This window comes from Pseudophryne corroboree, chromosome 1 (genome assembly GCF_028390025.1).
Source record: "Pseudophryne corroboree isolate aPseCor3 chromosome 1, aPseCor3.hap2, whole genome shotgun sequence".
NCBI classification, from domain to species: domain Eukaryota; kingdom Metazoa; phylum Chordata; class Amphibia; order Anura; family Myobatrachidae; genus Pseudophryne; species Pseudophryne corroboree.
Window position 1 is genome coordinate 1,011,147,184 of NC_086444.1, and position 26,852 is coordinate 1,011,174,035.

The 26,852-nt window shown below is 46.1% G+C and overlaps 1 protein-coding gene and 1 pseudogene across 5 annotated transcripts in view; one reads left to right on the forward strand and one right to left on the reverse strand.

Annotated features, from left to right (window-relative positions):
* CEP44 (centrosomal protein 44) overlaps positions 1-26,852 on the forward strand; it is a 214,529-nt gene that overhangs the window by 88,128 nt on the left and 99,549 nt on the right. For all 5 annotated transcript variants that reach the window (XM_063920646.1, XM_063920645.1, XM_063920649.1 and 2 more), the window contains exon 3: positions 2,771-2,918. In XM_063920646.1, the coding sequence (XP_063776716.1) occupies positions 2,771-2,918 (148 nt within the window). The remainder of the gene's footprint in view (positions 1-2,770; positions 2,919-26,852) is intronic.
* Positions 20,877-20,996, reverse strand: LOC134933545 (5S ribosomal RNA; annotated as a pseudogene).

Below are 26,852 nucleotides of genomic sequence, written 5' to 3' on the forward strand. Positions count from 1 at the left end.
CGACACGTCTTCTGTTCCTGGGAATGATTCTGGACACAGACCAGAAAAGAGTGTTTCTTCCACTGGAAAAAGCCGAGGAATTGTCATCTCTGGTCAGAGACATCCTAAAACCAGGAAAAGTGTCGGTACATCAATGCACACGAGTCCTGGGAAAAATGGTAGCTTCGTACGAAGCAATTCCATTCGGAAGGTTCTACGCAAGGACGTTCCAGTGGGACCTGTTGGACAAATGGTCCGGGTCCCATCTCCAGATGCAACAACGGATAACCCTATCGGCCAGAACCAGGGTGTCGCTGCTGTGGTGGCTGCAGAGGGCTCATCTACTAGAGGGCCGCAGATTCGGAATACAGGACTGGGTCCTGGTGACCACGGATGCCAGCCTTCGGGGCTGGGGGGCAGTCACAAAGGGAAGAAATTTCCAAGGACTGTGGTCAAATCAGGAGATTTCTCTTCACATAAATATCCTGGACCTAAGGGCCATTTACAATGCCCTAAGCCAGGCAAGACCCCTGCTTCAAAACCAGCCGGTACTGATCCAGTCAGACAACATCACGGCGGTCGCCCATGTAAACAGACAGGGCGGCACGAGAAGCAGGATGGCGATGGCAGAAGCCACAAGGATTCTCAGATGGGCAGAGAATCATGTGTTAGCACTGACGGCAGTGTTCATTCCGGGAGTGGACAACTGGGAAGCAGACTTCCTCAGCAGGCACGACCTCCACCCGGGAGAATGGGGACTTCATCCAGAAGTCTTCCAAATGCTGGTCAACCGGTGGGAAAAACCACAGGTAGACATGATGGCGTCCCGCCTCAACAAGAAGTTGAAAAGATATTGCGCCTGGTCAAGAGACCCTCAGGCGATAGCGGTGGACGCTCTAGTGACACCATGGGTGTACCAGTCGGTTTATGTGTTTCCTCCTCTACCTCTCATACCCAAGGTACTGAGAATAATAAGAAGGCGAGGAGTGAAAACCATACTCGTGGTTTCGGATTGGCCAAGAAGAGCTTGGTACCCGGAACTTCAAGAGATGCTTACAGAGGACCCTTGGCCTCTGCCGCTCAGACAAGACCTGCTGCAGCAGGGACCCTGTCTGTTCCAAGACTTACCGCGGCTGCGTTTGACGGCATGGTGGTTGAACACCGGATCCTGAAGGAAAAGGGTATTCCGGAGGAAGTCATCCCTACCCTGATCAAAGCCAGGAAGGATGTCACCGCAAGACATCATCACCGCATTTGGCGAAAATATGTTGCTTGGTGTGAGGCCATGAAGGCCCCGACGGAGGAATTTCAACTGGGTCGATTCCTGCACTTCCTGCAAGCAGGGGTGACGTTGGGCCTCAAATTGGGGTCCATAAAGGTCCAGATTTCGGCTCTGTCGATTTTCTTCCAAAAAGAACTGGCTTCACTACCCGAAGTTCAGACTTTTGTCAAAGGAGTACTGCATATTCAGCCTCCTTTTGTGCCCCCAGTGGCACCTTGGGATCTCAATGTGGTTTTGGCATTCCTGAAATCACATTGGTTCGAACCACTTAAGACTGTGGATTTAAAATATCTCACGTGGAAAGTGGTCATGCTGTTGGCCTTGGCGTCGGCCAGGCGGGTTTCAGAATTGGCGGCTTTGTCTTGTAAAAGCCCTTATCTGAGTTTCCATATGGATAGGGCAGAATTGAGGACTCGTCCTCAGTTTCTCCCAAAGGTGGTCTCAGCTTTTCACTTGAACCAACCTATTGTGGTGCCTGCGGCTACTAGGAACTTGGAGGATTCCAAGTTGCTGGACGTAGTCAGGGCCCTAAAAAATTATATTTCCAGGACGGCTGGAGTCAGAAAGACTGACTCGCTGTTTATCCTGTATGCACCCGCTAAGCTGGGTGCTCCTGCTTCTAAGCAGTCTATTGCGCGCTGGATTTGTAGCACTATTCAGCTGGCGCATTCTGCGGTAGGCTTACCGCAGCCTAAATCTGTAAAAGCCCATTCCACACGGAAGGTGGGCTCATCTTGGGCGGCTGCCCGAGGGGTCTCGGCTTTACAACTTTGCCGAGCAGCTACTTGGTCGGGGGCAAACACGTTTGCAAAATTCTACAAATTTGATACCCTGGCTGAGGAGGACCTGGAATTCTCTCATTCAGTGCTGCAGAGTCATCCGCACTCTCCCGCCCGTTTGGGAGCTTTGGTATAATCCCCATGGTCCTTACGGAGTCCCCAGCATCCACTAGGACGTCAGAGAAAATAAGAATTTACTCACCGGTAATTCTATTTCTCGTAGTCCGTAGTGGATGCTGGGCGCCCATCCCAAGTGCGGATTGTCTGCAATACCTGTACATAGTTATTGTTACAAAAATCGGGTTTTGTTGCGAGCCATCTCTTCAGAGGCTCCATTTGTTATCATACTGTTAACCGGGGTTCCTATCACGTGTTATATGGTGTGATTGGTGTGGCTGGTATGAGTCTTACCCGGGATTCAAAAATCCTTCCTTATTGTGTCAGCTCTTCCGGGCACAGTTCCTAACTGAGGCTTGGAGGAGGGTCATAGGGGGAGGAGCCAGTACACACCAGATAGTCCTAAATCTTTCTTAGATGTGCCCAGTCTCCTGCGGAGCCGTCTATTCCCCATGGTCCTTACGGAGTCCCCAGCATCCACTACGGACTACGAGAAATAGAATTACCGGTGAGTAAATTCTTATTTTTGTGAGTTCTTATGTTTACTGGATGTTTAATTTTATCAGTTGACTTTGACGTTCATTCTTTTTTCTTCTTTATTATATACCTATAGGTTGGTAAAGGGAGATCCTGCAGCATCATTGCCTATTATCAGCTATACGTTCACATGTTATTCAACATGCATTGCAGAGATCTTAGTGTCTTTAGATATTGAACTTGCTGGAAAGAGTGATTCAAGATTTATTGACGCGGTTTACAAGGTAAAGTTATTTTATTCAATAGATTAGTAAAACTGTCAACTGGGTCTCTAAATATTATCTAGCTTTTGCTAAAAAAACAGGCTATTATTTTTGGCCGATTTGTAGCCACCATCCCTATACCATATCTAAAAACATTAAGAGATCTTCAATAAGGGTCGAAAACTGCCGTCTGTCGAAAAGACGGCAGTTTTCGACTTTTTAAGATTGAATCGTGATTCGACCTATTCAGTCCCAGCAGTTTTTATTCGACAAGTCGTGGAATTCAACTTGTTGAATAGTACGTGAATCGGCGTTATAGCTGCCGATTCACGTACTTTTGAGTGAAACTGGGCCAAATTCTACAGGATTTGACCCCGTTTCTGACCATCTCAGTCCGACACAAAAAAATATCTGACTGAGATGTGAGATCCAGAGGAGGGGGGGAGGGGGGGGGGGTGAGCCACAGGGAGACGGGTAACAGTCGCGGGCATACAGGGGAGAGCAGCGCTGCAGCAGGATGTCTCACAGCCACGCCGCTCACGGCAGCGTCCACTCGGCTCCATCAAGTGAGGTTATGCTTGCTGGACCTAGGTGGACACTGCCGTGAGGTGTGGTGGCTGTGTGACATCCTCCTGCAGCGCTACTGTAGAGCTGCTCTCCCCGCGGTTCCCCCCCCCCCCCCCCCCCTCCTCCTCCTCTGGGTCCCTCATCTCAATTCGACTTTTTAAAAGTCAAATTGAGATGAGATTGAGTAGGGGTTGTTGGATCCATTCTGACAAATGCATGTCGGCATGGATTCGACCCTAATTGAATATACCCCTAAGTTTGGGCACCCCTGCTCGCATTACGGGGGTTTTCAGACCCGGCCGCAAAAGTAGCCCACAGCGCAGTTTGCTGGTGGCGGCAAACTGCATTTTCAGCAGCTGCATGGCCATACACATTGCAGTCGCTTCCCCAATGGATGTGACCGCAGTGTGATTGACAGGCGAGGCCGTTGCAGGGGTGGAGTTGTGGGGGAGGCGCCAAAAAACGGGGGCGGGCTGGGACTGTTTTCCAGGTGGCTTCGTGACGTCACACGCAGCCACTCCGGAACAAAAAAGGTAGCTGACAGCGCAGCCAAACTGCTTTGCCAGGGATCAACCTTAGATCTGATGCATTTGCAATTAGATTGCTGGCGCATCAGGAGGCTGCCCCACACATGCTGCGTTCATCTCTGAATAACCCCGTACATGTTAATCTGAATCTCTTAGTGAAAAAAATTGCACATCTGCAATGTACAAAAGTTAAACCACAAAATTCTGTTTAAATGTAAGCCATTAAGTTCAATACTTATTTGTATATTACTTGGTGGACGTAATACGACTTTAGTCAAGAAAGTGACAAAAAGGTTGCACAGTTGCCTATAATCTTAATGAGAGTTGTATGATATCACACGTATGTCCTTTCCCATTTCCTATACTAAAATATATCCACTGCTCAAAAAAATAAAGGGAACACTTAAACAACACAATGTAACTCCAAGTCAGTAACACTTCTGTGAAATCAAACTGTCCACTTAGGAAGCAACACTGATTGACAATCAATTTCACATGCTGTTGTGCAAATGGAATAGACAACAGGTGGCAATTAGCAAGACACCCCCAATAAAGGAGTTGTTCTGCAGGTGGTGACCACAGACCACTTCTCAGCTCCTATGCTTTCTGGCTGATGGTTTGGTCACTTTTGAAAGCTGGCGGTGCTTTCACTCTAGTGGTAGCATGAGACGGAGTCTACAACCCACACAAGTGGCTAAGGTAGTGCAGCTCATCCAGGATGGCACATCAATGCGAGCTGTGGCAAGAAGGTTTTCTGTGTCTGTCAGCGTAGTGTCCAGAGCATGGAGGCGCTACCAGGAGACAGGCCAGTACATCAGGAGACATGGAGGAGGCCGTAGGAGGGCAACAACCCAGCAGCAGGACCGCTACCTCCGCCTTTATGCACGGAGGAACAGGAGGAGCACTGCCAGAGCCCTGCAAAATGACCTCCAGCAAGCCACAAATGTGCATGTGTCTACTCAAACGATCAGAAACAGACTCCATGAGGGTGCTATGAGGGCCCGACGTCCACAGGTGGGGGTTGTGCTTACAGCCCAACACCGTGCAGGACGTTTGGCATTTGCCAGAGAACACCAGGATTAGCAAATTCGCCACTGGCGCCCTGTGCTCTTCACAGATAAAAGCAGGTTCTCACTGAGCACATGTGACAGACGTGACAGAGTCTGGAGACGCGAAGGAGAACGTTCTGCTGCCTGCAACATCCTCCAGCATGACCGGTTTGGCAGTTGGTCAGTAATGGTGTAGGGTGGCATTTCTTTGGGGGGCTGCACAGACCTCCATGTGCTCGCCAGAGGTAGCCTGACTGCCATTAGGTACCGAGATGAGATCCTCAGACCCCTTGTGAGACCATATGCTGGTGCGGTTGGCCCTGGGTTCCTCCTAATGCAAGACAATGCTAGACCTCATGTGGCTGGAGTGTGTCAGCAGTTCCTGCAAGACGAAGGCATTGATGCTATGGACTAGCCCGTCCGTTCCCCAGTCCTGAATCCAGTTGAGCACATCTGGGACATCATGTCTCGCTCCATCCACAAACGCCACGTTGCACCACAGACTGTCCAGGAGTTGGCGGATGCTTTAGTCCAGGTCTGGGAGGAGATCCCTCAGGAGACCATCCGCCACCTCATCAGGAGCATGCCCAGGCGTTGTAGGGAGGTCATACAGGTACGTGGAGGCCACACACACTACCGAGTCTCATTTTGACTTGTTTTAAGGACATTACATTAAAGTTGGATCAGCCTGTAGTGTGTTTTTCCACTTTTAATTTTGAGTGTGACTCCAATCCAGACCTCCATGGGTTAATAAATTTGATTTCCATTGATAATTTCTCTTACTTCCTAGAGGATGCTGGGGACTCCGTAAGGACCATGGGGATAGACTGGCTCCGCAGGAGACGTGGGCACTTTAAGAAAGACTTTAGGATTTGGGTGTGCACTGGCTCCTCCCTCTATGCCCCTCCTCCAGACCTCAGTTGATTACTGTGCCCAGAGGAGACTGGGTGCTTTTCAGAGGCTCTCCAGAGTTTCTGACAAAGTATTTTGTTAGGTTTTTTATTTTCAGGGAGCCTGCTGGCAACAGACTCCCTGCATCGGGGGACTGAGAGGAGAGAAGCAGACCTACTTCTGTGAGTTGAAAGGCTCTGCTTCTTAGGCTAATGGACACCATTAGCTCCAGAGGGATCGGTACGCAGGTCTCATCCTCGCCGTCCGTCCCGGAGCCGCGCCGCCGTCCTCCTCACAGAGCTGAAGGTAGAAGCCACGTGAGTATGAGAAGATAGAAGACATCAGAGGCGGCAGAAGACTTCAATGTTCTTCACTGAGGTAACACATAGCGCTGCAGCTGTGCGCCATTGCTCCCATTCACCTCACATACTGTGTCACTGTAAGGGGGTGGGGGGGGGGGGCGCCCTGGGCAGCAAATAAACCTCTTCTGGCAAAAGATGGGTATATACAGCCGTCCACTGTATATGCCTACGAGCCCCCGCCAAAGTTTTGTGTTTTAGAGCGGGACAGAAGCCTGCCGCCGAGGGGGCGGGGCTTCTCCCTCAGCACTCACCAGCGCCATTTTTTCTCCACAGCACCGCTGAGAGGAAGCTCCCCGGACTCTCCCCTGCTTAGATCACGGTGACAAGAGGGTTTTAAAGTAGAGGGGGGGGCACATAATTGGCGAATTGAGTATAAAAGCGCTATCTGGGTAAACATAAATATTGTGTTTTTTGTCCTGGGTTATTTTAGCGCTGGGTGCATGCTGGCATACTCTCTCTCTGTCTCTCCTAAGGGCCTTGTGGGGGAACTGTCCTCAGATAAGAGGGGTTCCCTGAGTGTGTGGTGTGTCGGAACGTGTGTGTCGACATGTCTGAGGTAGAAGGCTTTTTGAGGGAGGAGGAGCAAATGAATGTGGTGTCGCCGTCGACAGCGCCGACACCTGACTGGATGGATATGTGGAACGTTTTAAGTGCCAATGTAAATTTATTGCACAAAAGATTGGATAAAGCTGAAGCTAGGGAACAGTCATGGAGTCAACCCATGCCTGTACCTATGTCGCAGGGACCTTCGGGGTCCCGATTTAAAAGGAAAGGGAAGAATTGGACTTTAGGTGGCGCACTCAGACAAAATATGTTTAGTAAAATTTAACTTTTATTAGTATTATTGGTTAAAAAGCCAAGTACTGTGAAATATTAAAATGTTGAAGACAAATGTGAGACAAAGTGTAACATGTAACATTAAAAACCCACACTCTCTAAACCCACTGTGCTATGCTATGTCTTGTATCTATATATAATTGTTTTGACTATATTCCAGGTTCTATGACCTTTTCTATTAAAGCTTTGAAACTGTCAGAATGTGATCTCTTTATTGAATTGACCGTAAATTGAGCCTGAATTGTATGTCAGAAATACAATATTTGTTGGTATCTGTAAAACCAGTGTACCAGAACAGATCTGCCGGATACCACTTGAGATCCGTAATACCACCTTTGTAATCCTTAAGTCCTTATTACAGGGTGGTTAAATCCTGCCGTGTATGTATTAATGGTATATCGTCTGATGAAATCACCGTACACTACTTCCTAGCAGACAGGACTCCTCGCTCTCAGTCTCAGCTGTCAGCGTGACTGTATTCAGTCAATAATCCACAAATATCCACTTTGCGCTCTCAGTCTAAGCTGTCAGCATTGGTGAATAATTTTTATATCTATTGTGTTTGCTTAACTGCAAATATTCATATCAAGTTTGTGGTTTTTTACATAGGAGCCTGTTTCACACTAATGCACTTGTGTAGTGATGTTCAGAAAACTTCCTGGAAATTTTCTAGTGTCTTTTTTAGGCTTGTGCTCTCAGTTCTATGCTGTCAGCACACCGATTAGCATCAAAGGATATAATGTATTCACAAATGGTATATCATACACTTTTGGGATTGATTTTATTTATCTCAAGCAGATCAGTATTAATCGTGTATTATACTTCAGGCAGGTCCATATAACCCATTGTTCGCACTATGTTAATTCAAATACCCCTATAAGCCTTGTCTAATGTGCAAATTCTTTGTGCTGCCTGCCAGTGGGTGTAGTACTATTCCACCCAAGATTGGGGTCTCTATTAGAATTTAATTAGCAATGGCAGTCTTATTTCAGTATGTATTATAACTGGGAATTATATATGATTTCCAGATATAATTTGCATTGTATTATCCTTCTCAGGCACCAAGGGAACTAAGTGCTACCTTATAAAGGATACAGTTGCTAAAATGTTGCAAAAGATTGCTTCTTATTGCATTGAAGCTACCGTGCTGTGAGTTCTTGTCAGAGCCTGGTAGTTGTACTATTGCTACAGATCTGAGTGAATCATATGTTTCCCTAAAGTTGATACAATTATCTACTATGGCACATTGATATTGTTGCACTTCAGCTGTTTATCTAAATGTAACAATAATCAATAGGTTGGGTAACACTCAGATTTAGCTTCCAACTGGTAGTGTAATTATATTATATGCACAAATTGCTTCTTATTGCATTGAAGCTACCGTGCTATAAGTTCTTGTCAGAGCCTGGTGGCTGTGCTATTGCTACAAATCTGAGTGAATCATATATTTCCCTGAAGTTGTTACAATTATCTACTATGGCACATTGATTTTGTTACACTTCAGCTGTTTATCTAAATGTAACAGTAGTAAATAGGCTGGGTATCACTCAGATTTTGCTTTCAGCTGGTAGTGTGATTATATTATATGCACACCTGGGGATTTAAACATGCAAATTATTGACTGCAAATTGGTCTATAAACTTGAAAGGTTGTAAGCTGTTAATGTATTGCTATCTGCCGGCTAGTCTACACAAATTACTAACTAACAGCCATTGGTATTGCTAACTAAGCTAATCTATACACATTTCTGACATGCTGGTCTAACTTTTTCAGTGTGATTGACTAGCTACAGGCTAATGGGTACGTGTTGTTGGCTGCAGGTTGCTAAGCACACATAGCTGGCTGCGGACTTCTCATTACACATACTGATTGAAGCTGTACATTCTCCTCATTCTAAACTAATCATTCCACATTCTGACTATTGTTTCTAACTAAGACACGCACATAGGTTTAGCACATGGGGAGAGCGTGATACGCCGACGCGCGTTTCACAGTTTAGGTTTCGTCGGGGTCCCAAAAGCGCCCACTATCCCAAATAGTTGACACGGATACCGACACGGATTCTGACTCCAGTGTCGATTATGATGAGGTTGATGAGGAGTTACAAGTGAAAGCCTTACGTCATCCCGCCTGCGCCACACGGGTGTGGAAACGACAGTGCAGGAGACGGCATCGAGAACGGGGCAGCGGAACACGATCCACATGTGAGAACCGAGGGACGGACGTGACTACAGGTAGGCAGAGTAAGGGAGAGACAGACAGTTAGGTTTCCCCACTGCAGCCGCAGCACGGATCTTAGCTCCGGTGTCCACAAAAGGACTCCCGCACAGGACTTTCACACCAGCACAAAAGTGCTGTAAACATTACAAAGTAACTATTTTCTTTTTTTTCACAGGTGTTTGCAACTTTTTAATTCATTTCTTATTTCTAATTTTTTTCTTTTTTAGCGCTCCTGTTTTATGTTTTTATTATTTCGATTATGATGATGCAAAATTACAGCCAAAGGTGGGTAAATGTATTCGATATATGATTATTGCAATCAAAGAGGTTTTGCATATCACAGAGGAACCCCCTGTCCCTGACACGCGGGTACACATGTATAAGGGAAAGAAAACTGAGATAAATTTTCCCCCCTCACATGAGCTGAACGAGTTAGTTGGGATTCTCCAGACAAGAAACTGCAGATTCCCAAAAGGATTCTTATGGCGTATCCCTTCCCGCCAACGGACAGGATACGGTGGGAATCATCCCCTAGGGTGGACAAAGCTTTGACACGCTTATCCAAAAAGGTAGCGCTGCCTTCCCAATATACGGCTACCCTCAGGGATCCTGCTGATCGCAAGCAGGAGGTTACCCTGAAGTCCATTTATACACATTCAGTTACCTTACTCAGACCGACTATTGCGTTGGCATGGGTGTGTAGTGCTGTAGCAGCATGGACAGATACCTTATCAGCGGAATTTGATACCCTGGATAAGGATACCATCCTATTGACCCTAGGACATATAAAAGATGCTGTCTTTTATATATGAGAGATGCACAAAGAGACATTGGTCTATTGGGTTCGAGAATCAACACTATGTCGATCTCGGCTAGAAGAGTCCTTTGGACCCGACAATGGACAGGTGATGCCGACTCAAAAAGGCATATGGAGGTTTTACCTTACAAGGGTGAGGAATTGTTTGGGGAAGGTTTCTCGTACCCGGTCTCCACTGCTACGGCAGGCAAATCTAATTTCTCTGACGTCCTAGTGGATGCTGGGAACTCCGTAAGGACCATGGGGAATAGACGGCTCCGCAGGAGACTGGGCACATCTAAAGAAAGAATTAGGACTATCTGGTGTGCACTGGCTCCTCCCCCTATGACCCTCCTCCAACCCTCAGTTAGATTTCTGTGCCCGGCTGAGCTGGATGCACACTAGGGGCTCTCCTGAGCTCCTAGAAAGAAAGTATAATTTAGGTTTTTTATTTTACAGTGAGACCTGCTGGCAACAGGCTCACTGCACCGAGGGACTAAGGGGAGAAGAAGCGAACCTACCTAAGTGGTGGTAGCTTGGGCTTCTTAGGCTACTGGACACCATTAGCTCCAGAGGGATCGCACACAGGACCCGACCTCGTCGTCCGTTCCCGGAGCTGCGCCGCCGTCCCCCTTACAGAGCCAGAAGCAAGAAGGTCCGGAAAATCGGCGGCTGAAGACTTCTGTCTTCTCCAAGGTAGCGCACAGCACTGCAGCTGTGCGCCATTGCTCCTCATGCACACCACACACTGCGGTCACTGATGGGAGCAGGGCGCTGGGGGGGGGGCGCCCTGAGCAGCAATAAATAACACCTTGGCTGGCAAACTGACACCTTATATAGCCCCAGAGGCTATATAGGTGCATATTAACCCCTGCCAGAAATCTTAAAATTGCGGGAGAAAGCCCACCGAAAAAGGGGCGGAGCCATCTCCCTCAGCACACTGGCGCCATTTTCCCTCACAGCTCCGCTGGAAGGATCGCTCCCTGGCTCTCCCCTGCAGTCCTGCACTACAGAAAGGGTAAAAAAGAGAGGGGGGGCACAAATTTAGGCGCAGTATAATATATATGCAGCTATAAGGGGAAAACACACTTTATAGGTGATATCCCTGTGGTATATAGCGCTCTGGTGTGTGCTGGCATACTCTCCCTCTGTCTCCCCAAAGGGCTTTGTGGGGTCCTGTCCTCTGTCAGAGCATTCCCTGTGTGTGTGCTGTGTGTCGGTACCGCTGTGTCGACATGTATGATGAGGAAAATGATGTGGAGGCAGAGCAAATGCCTGTAAATGTGTTGTCACCCCCTGAGGGGTCGACACCTGTGTGAATGGACTTATGGAAGGAATTACGTGACAGTGTCAGCTCCTTACATAAAAGGTTTGACGACATAGGACAGCCGGCTACTCAGCTTGTGACTGTTCCAGCGTCTCAAATGTCATCAGGGGCTTTAAAACGCCCGCTACCTCAGATGGCAGACACAGATGTCGACACGGATACCGACTCCTGTGTCGACGACGATGAGACTAATGTACCCTCCAATAGGTCCACCCGTTACATGATTGAGGCAATGAAAAATTTATTACACATTTCTGATAGTACCCCAGGTACCACAAAAAAGGGTATTATGTTCGGTGAGAAAAAACTCCCAGTAGTTTTTCCTGCATCTGAGGAATTAATTGAGGTGTGTGCGGAAGCCTGGACTTCCCCCGATAAGAAATTGATAATTTCTAAACGGTTATTGGCAGCGTACCCTTTCCCGCCAGAGGATAGGTCACGTTGGGAAACATCCCCTAGGGTAGATAAAGCGCTTACACGTTTATCAAAACAGGTGGCACTACCGTCTCCGGATACGGCCGCCCTAAAGGATCCTGCCGATAGAAAGCAGGAAGCTACCCTAAAAGCTATATATACACACACGGGCATTATATTGCGACCAGCGATTGCATCAGCATGGATGTGCAGTGCTGCTGCTGCGTGGTCAGATTCCCTGTTGGATAATATTGATACCCTAGATAGGGACAATATTTTGCTGACAGTAGAGCATATAAAAGACGCTGTCTTATACATGCGTGATGCACAGAGGGATATTTGCCGGCTGGCATCAAAAATAAGTGCAATGTCCATTGCCGCCAGAAGGGGGTTATGGACTCGGCAGTGGTCAGGTGATGCCGATTCAAAAAGGCACATGGAAGTTTTGCCTTATAAGGGGGTGGAACTGTTTGGGGATGGTCTTTCAGACCTCGTTTCCACAGCTACGGCTGGGAAATCGACATTTTTGCCACAAGCTACCCCACAGCAAAAGAAAGCACCGTATTATCAAGTACAGTCCTTTCGGCCCCAAAAACACAAGAGGGCTCGAGGCGCGTCCTTTCTGCCGAGAGGCAAAGGTAGAGGGAAAAAGCTGCAGCATACAGCCAGTTCCCAAGAGCAAATGTCCTCCCCGCGTCCGGTAAGTCCACAGCATGACGCTGGGGCTTCACAGGCGGACTCGGGTACGGTGGGGGCCCGTCTCAGAAATTTCAGCAACAGGCTCCCTGCATCGTGGGACCGAGGAGAGAGAAGCAGAGCTGGCTTGTCAAGTTGGGCTCTGTTTCTAAGGCTACTGGACACCATTAGCTCCAGAGGGAGTCGGAACACAGGTCTCACCTGGGGTTCGTCCCGGAGCCGCGCCGCCGTCTTCCTCACAGATGCCAGAGATAGAATCTGGGTGATTATGAGAAGGCAGAAGACATCATAGGCGGCAGAAGACATCAGATCTTCATGAGGTAAGGCTGCGCGCCATTGCTTCCATTCACACACACAGAGCAGCACTAAAGGGTGCAAGGCGCAGGGGGGGGCACCCTGGGCAGCAATAAACCTCACATTTGGGCACTGACAAGGTAGATTAGGCTGCTGGGCAGTAATTCTACGATCCCCCGCCATTTTCTATAAATAAATCACCGGGACCGAAGCCCGCCGTCGGGTGGGCAGAGCTTGATCCCCAGCACTAACCAGCGCCATTTTCTCCACAGAAGCTGCATGAGGAAAACGCTGGCTCCCTGGTCTCTCCCCTGCTGAACATTCAGGCTGGAAAAAAGAGGAGGGGGGCATTTTGAGCGCAGTGAGTGGGAATCTGGATAGATATATATATATATATATATATATATATATATATATATATATATATATATATATATATATATGTGTGTATATGGGACAAAAAGCAGAGTCGCAATGGGCGGAAGGATCCTTCGCTGGGCGGAAAATCATGTAAGCGCTCTGTCAGCTGTCTTCATTCCGGGAGTGGACAACTGGGAAGCAGACTTCCTCAGCAGAAACGATCTCCATCCAGGAGAGTGGGGACTTCATCAAGAAGTCTTTGCAGACGTAACACGTCTTTGGGGAACTCCCCAAATAGACATGATGGCGTCACGCCTCAACAATAAACTTCAGAGGTACTGCGCCAGGTCTCGGGACCCTCAGGCAATAGCAGTGGACGCTCTGGTAACACCGTGGGTGTTCAAATCGGTCTACGTGTTTCCTCCTCTTCCTCTCATCACAAAAGTGTTGAGGATCATAAGACGAAGAAGAGTACGAACGATACTCGTTGTCCCAGACTGGCCTCGAAGGGCCTGGTACTCAGATCTACAAGAGATGCTCACAGGAGATCCCTGGCCTCTTCCTCTGAGGGAAGACCTGTTGCAGCAGGGGCCCTGTGTATTTCAAGACTTACCGCGGTTACGTTTGACGGCATGGCGGTTGAACGCCGAATCCTAGCGAAAAAGGGGATTCCGGAAGAGGTCATCCCTACGTTAATAAAGGCTTGGAAGGAGGTGACGATAAAACATTTTCACCGTATCTGGCGAAAGTATGTGTCTTGGTGTGAGACCAAGAATGCACCTACGGAAGATTTTCATCTGGGTCGTCTTCTCCACTTCCTACAGACAGGAGTGGATATGGGCCTGAAATTAGGCTCTGTTAATGTACAGATTTCGGCCCTCTCGATTTTCTTTCAGAAGGAATTGGCTTCTCTTCCAGAAGTCCAGACGTTTATAAAGGGAGTGCTGCACGTCCAGCCCCCTTTTGTGCCTCCAGTGGCACCATGGGACCTGAACGTGGTGTTGCAGTTTCTAAAATCATACTGGTTTGAACCGCTTAACAAGGTTGAGTTGAAATATCTTACCCGGAAGGTGGTCATGTTGTTGGCCTTAGCATCAGCAAGGCGAGTGTCAGAATTGGCGGCTTTGTCACACAAGAGCCCCTACTTGATTTTTCATGTGGATCGAGCTGAATTGAGGACACGTCCGCAATTTTTGCCTAAAGTGGTTTCTTCGTTCCATATGAATCAACGTATGCTAGTGCCTGTGGCTACAAGTGACCTGGAGGATTCCAGATCCCTGGACGTAGTCAGGGCCTTAAAAATTTATGTAGCCAGGACGGCTAGAATTAGGAAAACAGAGGCTCTGTTTATCCTGTATGCGGCCAATAAGATTGGCGCTCCTGCTTCGAAGCAGACTATTGCTTGCTGGATCTGTAATACGATTCATCAGGCTCACTCTACGGCTGGATTGCCGGTACCAAATTCGGTTAAGGCCCATTCCACTAGGAAGGTGGGCTCTTCTTGGGCGGCTGCCCGAGGCGTCTCGGCTTTACAACTTTGCCGAGCGGTGACTTGGTCAGGATCAAACACTTTTGCTAAATTCTACAAGTTTGATACCCTGGCTGATGAGGACCTAGCGTTTGCTCAGTCGGTGCTGCAGAGTCATACGCACTCTCCCGCCCGATTGGATGCTTTGGTATAAACCCCATGGTCCTTACGGAGTCCCCAGCATCCTCTAGGACGTAAGAGAAAATAAGATTTTAAACCTACCGGTAAATCTATTTCTCCTAGTCCGTAGAGTATGCTGGGCGCCCGTCCCAGTGCGGAAACTCTGCAAGACTTGTATATAGTTGTTGCTTACATAAGGGCTATGTTACAGTTGACATCGGTCTTGGACCGTTACTGTCGTTAGTTCATACTGTTAACTGGTTATGTATGTTCCAGGTTACATGGTATGATTGGTGTGGGCTGGTATGAATCTTGCCCTTGGATTGCCAAATCCTGCCTTGTATTGTCCATCTCCTCTGGGCACAGTTCTCTAACTGAGGTCTGGAGGAGGGGCATAGAGGGAGGAGCCAGTGCACACCCATAGTCAAAGTTCTTTTTAGGTGCCCTATCTCCTGCGGAGCCCGTTATACCCCATGGTCCTTACGGAGTCCCCAGCATCCTCTACGGACTAGGAGAAAGATTTACCGGTAGGTTTAAAATCTTATTTTTCGGACCATAAGACGCACTTTTTCTCCCCAATAATTGGGGGGAAAAGTATGTGCGTCTTATGGAGCGAATAAGACATGTGGAGAGCCATCGCAGATGGAGTGTGCGGGTAGCGCTGGCGGGTAGCGACGGGTCCTGGATGCTGCTGCGCCGTCATCTCAGAGCCCAGCAGCAGAGCCGGCATCATGTGACTCCCCCGCTCCCCCCCACCTCCTCCTTCCTCAGGAGGGCACCGCGGGCAGCGTTAGCTGAGAGCCTGGACGCAGGGAATTACTGGGTCTGGGTCTACAGTACGGTCTACAGTGTGTGTGTGTCTATGTGTATGCTGGCTCTGACAGAAGGCTGCATTTTACAGAATCACAATCTGCAAATGCTTGTAGGAGTCTAATGAGAAATCACACAGAACTGGAACTATTTGGTTCAGAATATTTTTTTTCCTGTTTTCCTACTCTAAAAACTAGGTGCGTCTTATGGTCAGATGCATTTTATGGTCCGAAAAATACTGTAGTTCCCAGGAACAGAAGTCCTCCCCGGCCTCTGCAAAATCCACCGCATGACGCTGGGGCTCCACTAAGGGAGTCCGCCCCAGTGGGGGCACGTCTTCGAATTTTCAGCCACATCTGGGCCCACTCACAGGTGGATCCCTGGGCAATAGAAATTGTTTCCCTAGGTTACAAACTGGAATTCGAAGAGGTGCCTCCTCGCCGGTTTTTCAAATCGGCTCTGCCAACGTCTCCTCAAGAACGGGAGATAGTGTTAAATGCAATCGACAAATTGTATCTTCAACAGGTGGTGGTCAAGGTTACCCCGCTTCAACAGGGCAGGGGATATTACTCAACCCTGTTTGTGGTCCCGAAACCGGACGGTTCGGTCAGACCCATTTTAAATTTAAAATCCCGGAACCTATACTTGAAAAGGTTCAAATTCAAGATGGAATCGCTCAGGGCAGCCATCGCCAGCCTGGAAGTGGGAGATTTTATGGTATCTCTGGACATAAAGGATGCATACCGTCATGTTCCCATATATCCACCTCATCAGGCGTACCTGAGATTTGCGGTACAGGATTGTCATTACCAATTTCAGACGTTGCCGTTTGGGCTTTCCACGGCCCCGAGAATTTTCACCAAGGTAATGGCGGAAATGATGGTGCTCCTGCGCAAGCAAGGTGTCACAATTATCCCGTACTTGGACGATCTCCTCATAAAAGCGAGATCAAGAGAACAATTACTGAACAGCGTGTCATTTTCACTGAAGGTGTTACAGCAACACGGCTGGATTCTCAATATCCCGAAGTCGCAGCTGGTTCCTACGACTTGTCTACCCTTCTTGGGCATGATTCTGGATACGGACCGGAAAAGGGTGTATCTGCCGATAGAAAAGGCTCAAGAACTCGTGACTTTGGTCAGGAACCTATTGAAACCAAAACAGGTGTCAGTGCATCACTGCACGCGAGTCCTGGGAAAGATGGTGGCATCTTACGAGGCCATTCCATTCGGCAGGTTCCATGCACGGACCTTCCAATGGGACCTACTGGACAAATGGTCCGGGTCGTATCTACAAATGCATCGGTTGATCACCCTGTCCCCCTGGGCCAGGGTGTCTTTCCTGTGGTGGCTGCAGAGTGCTCACCTTCTAGAGGGCCGCAGATTCGGCATTCAGGACTGGGTCCTGGTGACCACGGACGCGAGCCTCCGAGGTTGGGGTGCAGTCACACAAGGAAGGAACTTCCAGGGTCTTTGGTCAAGTCAGGAGACTTGTCTTCACATCAACGTCCTGGAGCTAAGGGCCATATTCAACGCCCTTCGTCAAGTGGAGACTTTGCTTCGCGACTTACCAGTTCTGATCCAGTCAGACAACATCACCGCAGTAGCTCATGTAAACCGCCAGGGCGGCACAAAGAGCAGAGTGGCAATGGCGGAAGCCACAAAGATTCTACGCTGGGCGGTAAACCATGTAAGCGCCCTATCAGCAGTGTTCATTCTGGGAGTGGACAACTGGGAAGCAGACTTCCTCAGCAGGCACGACCTGCATCCGGGAGAGTGGGGACTTCATCAGGAAGTCTTCACACAGATTGCAAGCCAGTGGGGCCTGCCCCAGATAGACATGATGGCGTCCCGCCTAAACAAACAACTGCAAAGGTATTGCGCCAGGTCAAGAGACCCTCAGGCGGTAGCGGTGGACGCACTAGTGACACCGTGGGTGTTCCACTCAGTATATGTTTTCCTCCTCTTCCTCTCATCCCAAAGGTGTTGAGAATAATAAGAAAAGGAGGAGTTCGGACAATTCTCATTGTTCCAGATTGGCCACGAAGGGCCTGGTACCCGGAATTGCAGGAGATGCTCACAGAAGATCCGTGGCCTCTTCCTCTAAGACAGGACCTGTTGCAACAGGGGCCCTGTCTGTTCCAAGACTTACCGCGGCTGCGTTTGACGGCATGGCGGTTGAACGCCGGATCCTAGCGGAAAAGGGCATTCCGGATGAGGTCATTCCTACTCTGATAAAGGCTAGGAAGGATGTGACAGCTAAACATTATCACCGTATATGGCGTAAATATGTTGCTTGGTGTGAGGCCAGGAATGCTCCTACGGAAGAATTCCATCTGGGCCGTTTCCTTCACTTTCTACAAACTGGAGTGAATTTGGGCCTAAAATTAGGCTCCATTAAGGTTCAGATTTCGGCATTGTCCATTTTCTTTCAAAAAGAATTGGCTTCACTTCCAGAAATACAAACTTTTGTAAAGGGAGTACTTCATATTCAGCCTCCTTTTGTACCTCCGGTGGCGCCTTGGGACCTTAACGTGGTTTTGAGTTTCCTTAAGTCGCACTGGTTTGAACCACTTCAGACAGTAGAGTTAAAATATCTCACTTGGAAGGTGGTCATGTTGTTGGCCTTAGCTTCGGCTAGGCGAGTGTCAGAATTGGCGGCTTTGTCTCACAAAAGCCCATATCTAGTTTTCCATATGGATAGGGCGGAATTGCGGACCCGTCCTCAATTCTTGCCTAAGGTGATGTCATCCTTTCATATGAACCAACCTATTGGGGTGCCGGTGGCTACACGAGACTTGGAGGATTCACAGTATCTGGATGTAGTCAGGGCTTTGAAAATTTACGTAGCCAGGACGGCCAAAGTAAGGAAAACTGAAGCGCTGTTTATCCTGTATGCAGCCAACAAGGTTGGCGCTCCTGCGTCAAAGCAGACTATTGCTCGCTGGATCTGTACCACGATTCAGCAGGCGCATACGACTGCTAGATTGCCGTTACCTAAATCAGTCAAGGCCCATTCCACTAGGAAAGTGGGCTCTTCTTGGGCGGCTGCCCGAGGGGTCTCGGCACTACAGCTGTGCCGAGCGGCTACTTGGTCAGGGGCAAACACGTTTGCGAAATTCTACAAATTTGATACCCTGGCTGAGGAGGACCTCCTGTTTGCTCAATCGGTGCTGCAGAGTCACCCGCACTCTCCCGCCCGTTTGGGAGCTTTGGTATAATCCCCATGGTCCTTACGGAGACCCTAGCATCCTCTAGGACGTAAGAGAAAATAAGATTTTAAACCTACCGGTAAATCTTTTTCTCCTACCGTCCCAAGTGCGGACTACTTCTGCAAGACTTGTATATGGTTTTGCTTACATAAGGGTTATGTTATGGTTGCTTTCAGTTTCCGACTGAAGCTATGTTGAATTTCATACTGTTAACTGGTTAGTTTATCACAAGTTATACGGTGTGATTGGTGTGGGCTGGTATGAATCTTGCCCTTGGTTTAACAAAAATCCTTTCCTTGTACTGTCCGTCTCCTCTGGGCACAGTTTCTCTAACTGAGGTCTGGAGGAGGGGCATAGAGGGAGGAGCCAGTGCACACCCTAATCCTAAAGTCTTTCTTGAAGTGCCCATGTCTCCTGCAGAGCCCATCTATCCCCATGGTCCTTATGGAGTCCCTAGCATCCTCTACGGACTACGAGAAAAAGATTTACCGGTAGGTTTAAAATCTTATTTTTTGGGTGATTTTGTTGTCAGCACATTCAACTATGTAAAGAACAAAGTATTTAATAAGAATATTTAATTCATTCAGATCTAGGATGTGCTGTTTAAGTGTTCCCTTTATGTTTTTGAGCAGTATATATATATATATATATATATATATATATATATATATATATATATATATATATATATATATATATATATATATATATATATATATATATATATATATATATGTGGTTGGGGGGAGGGGGTTTAGCGACCAATGGTGTCTATAAGAATCACAATTTAGGTGTATATTTTCAAAGTAAAATACAATTTATTAGTGTGTACATTTTAAAAATGACAAGAAACTTTTTCTAAAAAACTTTTTCTAAAAAAATGACAATAAACTTTTTCTAAAAAATGGGATAAAAACTATACATACAGAACTATAAAGTACCAGTTAAAAGTGAATAAATAGTAAAAAAGGATTCCTTAACTTGGTATGTAGTCACTGCCAGATAGCCCAACGCGTTTCGTCCTTAAGACTTCATCAAGGGGTGTTGGCAGACTGGGACCAGGCATCTATTTATACCCATACTAATATGGTATCAATTATGACATCATTTCCTGTTGGTACCACATGGTTTTTTGTGACAGACTAAGAATTCTTATTTTACACTAATAAGTGATATATTTTAATAGTATATAAGTTCCAGATGTTAGTGATTTGGTTTGGGAGCAAGTTTAGAGTCCAGAAAGCTGAATAAAACAGTAGTAAAGTGCGCCAGTGCATTTTCCGCCCCACTTCCGGTTTCACGGCGTCGCATCACTTCCGCCCCACTTCCGGTAGCCGGACTGCGCATGCGCCGGCGGTTTCCAATGCTTACAGTGTCCAGAGGGCTAAGTTCTATATTCACAGTTCTCTAGGCGGCGGCCATCTTTGTGGAGACTTTTCCTTCAGTCTCTCCATGCGGCGGCCATCTTAGTGAAGGGCAGCACTGCAGACATTTATAGTAATTTTTGACTTGGAAATAGAAAATAAATAGAAAAAAGGGGAATTAGTGCATCTAAAACGATGTCAATACAGTACTTCATATTTAGAGCATTATATGATCAAAAAGGGGGATATCAATAATTTTTAAAAGGACACTTACATATTTATAAAAGAAGGAATAGCATAAATATAATAATAATAATATAATAAATATATTATATATAATAAATAATACATATGTGTGCATATATAATAAATAATAAATATGTGTGCATATAAATAAGGTAATCTATGCATATTGCATATTACAACGTGCAGATTTAGGGTAGTGCATAAAATGTGTTTTAAGCATATTACTATGCTACGTGAATTTTAAAAGTACAGATCTGGGCAGTGAGGGAAGGGATGGTATTCGGTGTGCATTGCTTTCGTGCTTTTTTTTTTTTTTATCTAAAAAACTGACATGCTCATGTAGGCTATTTTTAGTTAGTTTAATTACAGTACCTGATATTCCCAGGTGGTCTCCCTGTTCTGGTACTGATCAGGCCCGACACTGCTTCGCTTCCAAGATCGGACGAGATTGGGCGTGTCCAGTGTGGTTTGACTGTAAGAATCACTTACCTTACAAAACCTTTAAAAAATTCTAGGGAGTGTCAGATAAATATTGTTTTTATTTACATCTAACGTTGATGAACACAAGTGGCGCAGTAATTTTCTCTATTTTTAATATATATATATATATATATATATATATATATATAATGGGCTGCTGGCCTGGTTGGAGGGCACCGGAGCGTTTTTTACCACTTGCTGTCCACCACTGAGTGCCGGACCAGTACTCTCTCTATCTCTATCGGTCCTGGTTCTAAAAATCCGGGGGGGGAAATGACAGGGGATCCCCCGTATTTTTAAAACCAGCACCGGGCTCTGCGCCTGGTGCTGGTGCAAAAAATACGGGGGACAAAAAGAGTAGGGGTCCCCCGTATTTTTTACACCAGCATCGGGCTCCACTAGCTGGACAGATAATGCCACAGCCGGGGGTCACTTTTATACAGCGCTCTGCGGCCGTGGCATTAAATATCCAACTAGTCACCCCTGAGGGAGTGGGGACCCCTTCAATCAAGGGGTCCCCACCAGCCACCCAAGGGCCAGGGGTGAAGCCCGAGGCTGTCCCCCCCCCCCCCCCCCCATCCAAGGGCTGCGGATGGGGGGCTGATAGCCTTGAGAAAATTGAAAGAATATTGGTTTTTTCCAGTAGTACTACAAGTCCCAGCAAGCCTCCCGCGCAAGCTGGTACTTGGAGAACCACAAGTACCAGCATGCGGGAGAAAAACGGGCCCGCTGGTACCCAAATAAAAACAGGACACGCACACCTTGAAAGTACAACTTTACAACTTTATTACATACATGTCGACACACACACATACTTACCTATGTAGACACGACGTTCGGTCCACTTGTCCAAGTAGAATCCACGGTGTACCTGTGAATAAAATTATACTCTCCTCAATCCAGTGTCCGGATCTTTTAAAATAATCCTCGTACTTGGCAAAACAACAAAACGAACACCCGGACCAAACGGACTGAAAGGGGTCCCATGTTTACACATGGGACCCCTTTCCCCGAATGCAGAGACCCCCCCGTGACTGCTGTCACAGAAAGGTCTCTTCAGCCAATCAGCGAGCGCAACGTACTGGCACTCTGCTGATTGGCTATGCGCGTCTGAGCTGTCAGACAGCGCATCGCAAAGCCTCTCCATTACATTCAATGGTGGGAACTGCCAGCACACTGCCAGCACAGAAATAAAAAACTGTTGAAGTCAAATAGACCTTGAATAAGATCAAGAAAGTTACAGTTACCACATATTGGAGATACTAACGTAACAGATACAATTGTATCTGTTGAGGATACCTAGTAACAATATTGCAACAAATTTTGAAACATTGAAAAGAACGCTAGAGAGAGTGCAGAAATATAGAACAGCGGCTAAGCATTTTATCTCACCTTTATTATTTTTTCACCTGCACTATATTTATTTATTTATTTTTATTTGTTTGTTACCAGTTATTTATATCGCGCACACATATTCTGCAGCGCTTTACAGAGAGAATATTTGCTCATTCACATCAGTCCCTGCCCCAATGAAGCTTACAATCTATATTCCCTATCACATGTACACACCTTCACACTAGGGTTAATTTTGTTGGGAGCCAATTAAGCTACCAGTATATTTTTGGATTGTGAGAGGAAACCGTAGTACCCGGAGGAAACCCACGCAAGTACGGGGAGAATATACAAACTCTGCACAGTTAGGGCCATGGTGGGAATCGAACCCATGACCTTAGTGCTGTGAGACGGTAATGCTAACCATTACACCATCCGTATATTTTTGCATACATTTTATGATAATAAATAAGTTATATTTTATAATTATTGGTCATCTATCTGAAATATATTTGACTTTTAGTAATAAATTGAACATATTTGTCTGAGTGTGCCCATAACAGGGAATACTTTATTCTTTTGGTCTTTACAAGACTTCAGTTAAGCAAAGTTAGTCATTCTATAGTGGAATAAATATTCTGACCCTTCTAAACTTTTCTCTTACTAACCAAGCATCCGACTGAAGACGTGAAAATAAGTGAATGGTATAAAGCAGCTAAAGGCTATAAATCAGAACAAAATGCTTCGCTGTCCGAAATATCATTAAGCGAAGATCGATTTAGACCAGAGGTTCTCAAACACCGTCCTCAAGGCACCCCAATGGTCCAGGTTTTAGGTATATTCATAACTCAGCACAGATGGTTAAATCAAATTGACTGAGATGCTAATTAAGTAACCAGTGGCCAAGCATGGATAAACTTAAAACCTGGACCGTTTGGGTGCCTTGAGGACCGCGTTTGAGAACCTCTGGATTAGACCAAGAAAAATCTCTACTAGGGGTACAGGGAAATCTGGGCACATTTAAAGCAGGCGCTGGATATTACTGCACAGAGCTTTAGCTCACACCAGAGCAGTCCTCCACTGTGCACTATTGCTTACAGCAAATGATATGCTTGGAAGAGTTGTTAGAAGGAAACCTTTCCTGTAGCGTCAACATTTCCTGTATGTAAAACAGTGCTTAGAGAAAGCAGAGACCCTTTTAGAACTACATGCTGTGCATGATGAAAAATGAAGCTCTGTGGTCACAGCTACAAAAGATAAATAAAAAAATGGGTGCCCGTTAGAAGAAATCTGTGGGGTGTATCTGTTATGCTTTGGGTTGTGTGGGACAGGACATATTGTCTGTGGAGAAGGAAGAAAGGATTCAGCCAATGTCCGCAAATCCTACAAGCTGCTGTGCAATAGTCAGGGAAGTAACCAATGCTGAAAATAGGTTGGATGTTTCCGCAAGAATATTATTTCAAACATCAACCATGAAGTTATTGCTGAAATGATATATTAAGATTTTGGAATGACCCCAACAGTCCTGAGATTTAAATATGTATTGGAACCTCAAACATGCTGTGTATGCATTGTGAATGCCAAATTGCTTTCTCACAAATATTTAAAATGCCCGCTCTAATATATATTGTAAACGCCTGCACATCTTATTACCGTTTGCCATGAATGTGAGCTGTACATCGCAAAACACTGCATCCTATAAGAGAAAACAATACACCCACACATTATCTGAGTTCCAAAGCTCATTGATGTATATACAGGTTGAGTATCCCATATCCAAATATTCCGAAATACGGAATATTCCGAAATACAGACTTTTTTGAGTGAGACTGAGATAGTGAAACCTTTGTTTTTTGATGGCTCAATGTACACAAACTTTGTTTAATACACAAAGTTATTAAAAATATTGTATTAAATTACCTTTCAGGCTGTGTGTATAAGGTGTATATGAAACATAAATGCATTATGTGCTTATATTTAGGTGCCATCACCATGATATCTCATTATGGTATGCAATTATTCCAAAATACGGGAAAATCCGATATCCAAAATAACTCTGGTCCCAAGCATTTTGGATAAGGGATACTCAACCTGTATTTGTTATTAAAAGGATATGGATTCAATATATTACAAAGTACAGTATACCTATAGTTACATGGTTACACTCACACAGTAAGCAGTTAAAACATAGTTACATACAGTTATATACAGTTACAGCAAATACATCACCATATCTTTCTCGTATAAAAGTCTCTCCATATCTCTCTCTCTCTCTCTCTCTCTCTGTAAAATCATGCTGGAACTCCATCTTATTCTGAGACCAAACAGCAACTGACCTGTGTGATCAGCAATGTGTTATCTAGTTTTTGGGGGAGGGGACTCACTCATTCATGATGAGTCACTAGTCTCTTTGTATATGCTAAACAGGTTCAGCCTTGGGGACGTCCAAAGGGGCTGGCCTGAGCTTCCTGTCCACTACCTGTTTGGAATATCTATTGTTCTAATAAAAGTGATTTTAGCTTTTATACATTTAATCATAATTATTTGTTGCAATGTCCTACAACTTTATAACAAGTATCAAATGAATCTACACATTAATCTGGTTGCTTAAATACCAAATATGACAGGTTGTATCTGGTTTCGTTCAAATAATACACATACTTGACATTACTTCATTATATAATTTTAAATCATCATGATGTCTGACGCTTGATATTATTATGATTATGTACTGTATGAAATAAGTGTCGAATCCATCTCTGTGGTATGTCCGTGTAAATGCGTGTGTTACCATATATTGCTGTGCTCGCTGCGCGTATTTGCAAGTATAGTGACTCATGTGTGTAGTTTGTATGTTCTTTTTATGTAATATTTTTGACTTCGACAGCATTGAGAACTAAAAATATTCTTTAGAAATGATTTACAAAAGAGGGAGAAAAAGTTCTTAATGTAAGAATGAATGCTTGTCTGGCTACGAGTGCAGTCAGAACAGAGGAAGAACTAGCGGCGGGCCCGCCGAAGTGACTTATTGTATGCCGCTGACACCCGCCTGCAGTCTGCCAGTAACTCTGAACACTGCAGTCTGTATCTGGCAGCTAGGGGAGGAGCCGGAAGTTGTGATTTCTCCCTAAGAGGGTGTCACTGTACAGATGTAGCCATGCTCATCTTGCTATGATGTGGCATAGTGTGCTGGGCTGAGACTATTTGCAGATGGTGATTGCTCCATTAGTTTCTAATGGAAATAATTGAGTGATTGATGGCTGCAAACAGTCACAGCCTGGCACACCATGCAGCATGCCACGATGCAGAATTGATGACCCTGGCTACATCTATACTCACTGAACAGGTGACCAAACTGTGGGGTATATGCAATTGCGGTCGAATTCCCGAAATTGTCGAAAAACTGGACTTTTTCGCCCCCAAAAAAATTTCGACAATGCAATTCAGTACTTTCCGTCAAAAAAAACGGACTTTCAAAATTCGACTTTTTGAAATTCGACATTTGTCAAATTCGACATTTCAGCAATGGTACAAATGCGGCAATTCGACAAAAGTATATTCAATTGAAGTTTGGAAATTCGACAACAGTGCTTTTAGACAGTAAATTCGTCATTTTCAATCCGCCACACTTTGGTGGGTGAATCTAATAAAAAAAATGTAAAACATGTTTTTTTTGGTGTTTTTTTTATTGGTAATAGCATATCTATTTATATTAGAAGGGATTAGGTACTTGGTTTGTCTTTTTGGGAGGCACAAGTATTATTTATATATTTTTTTTAAAATTTTTTTTTTTTTTTTTTTTAGATGGAATGGTAAAATCTCGGGAAAAAATGGCGTGGGGTCCCCCCACCAAAGCATAACCAGCCTCGGGCTCTTCGAGCCGGTCCTGGTTCTAAAAATCCGGGGGGAAAAATGGACAGGGGATCCTCCGTATTTTTAAAACCAGCACCGGGCTCTGTGCCTGGTGCTGGTGCAAAAAATACGGGGGACAAAAAGAGTAGGGGTCCCCCGTATTTTTTACACCAGCATCGGGCTCCACTAGCTGGACAGATAATGCCACAGCCAGGGGTCACTTTTATACAGCGCCCTGCTGCCGTGGCATTAAAATATCCAACTAGTCACCCCTAGCCGGGGTACCCTGGGGGAGTGGGGACCCCTTCAATCAAGGGGTCCCCCCCCAGCCACCCAAGGGCCAGGGGTGAAGCCCGTGGCTGTCCCCCCCCATCCAAGGGCTGCGGATGGGGGGCTGATAGCCTTGAGAAAATGACAAGAATATTGTTTTTTCCTGTAGTACTACAAGTCCCAGCAAGCCTCCCCGCAAGCTGGTACTTGGAGAACCACAAGTACCAGCATGCGGGAGAAAAACGGGCCCTCTGGTACCTGTAGTACTACTGAAAAAAAATACCCAAATAAAAACAGGACACACACACCTTGAGAGTAAAACTTTATTTCACACCTGCCGACACACACATACTTACCTATGTTGACCCGCCGACTGCCACGTCTCCTGATCGGACGATCCGG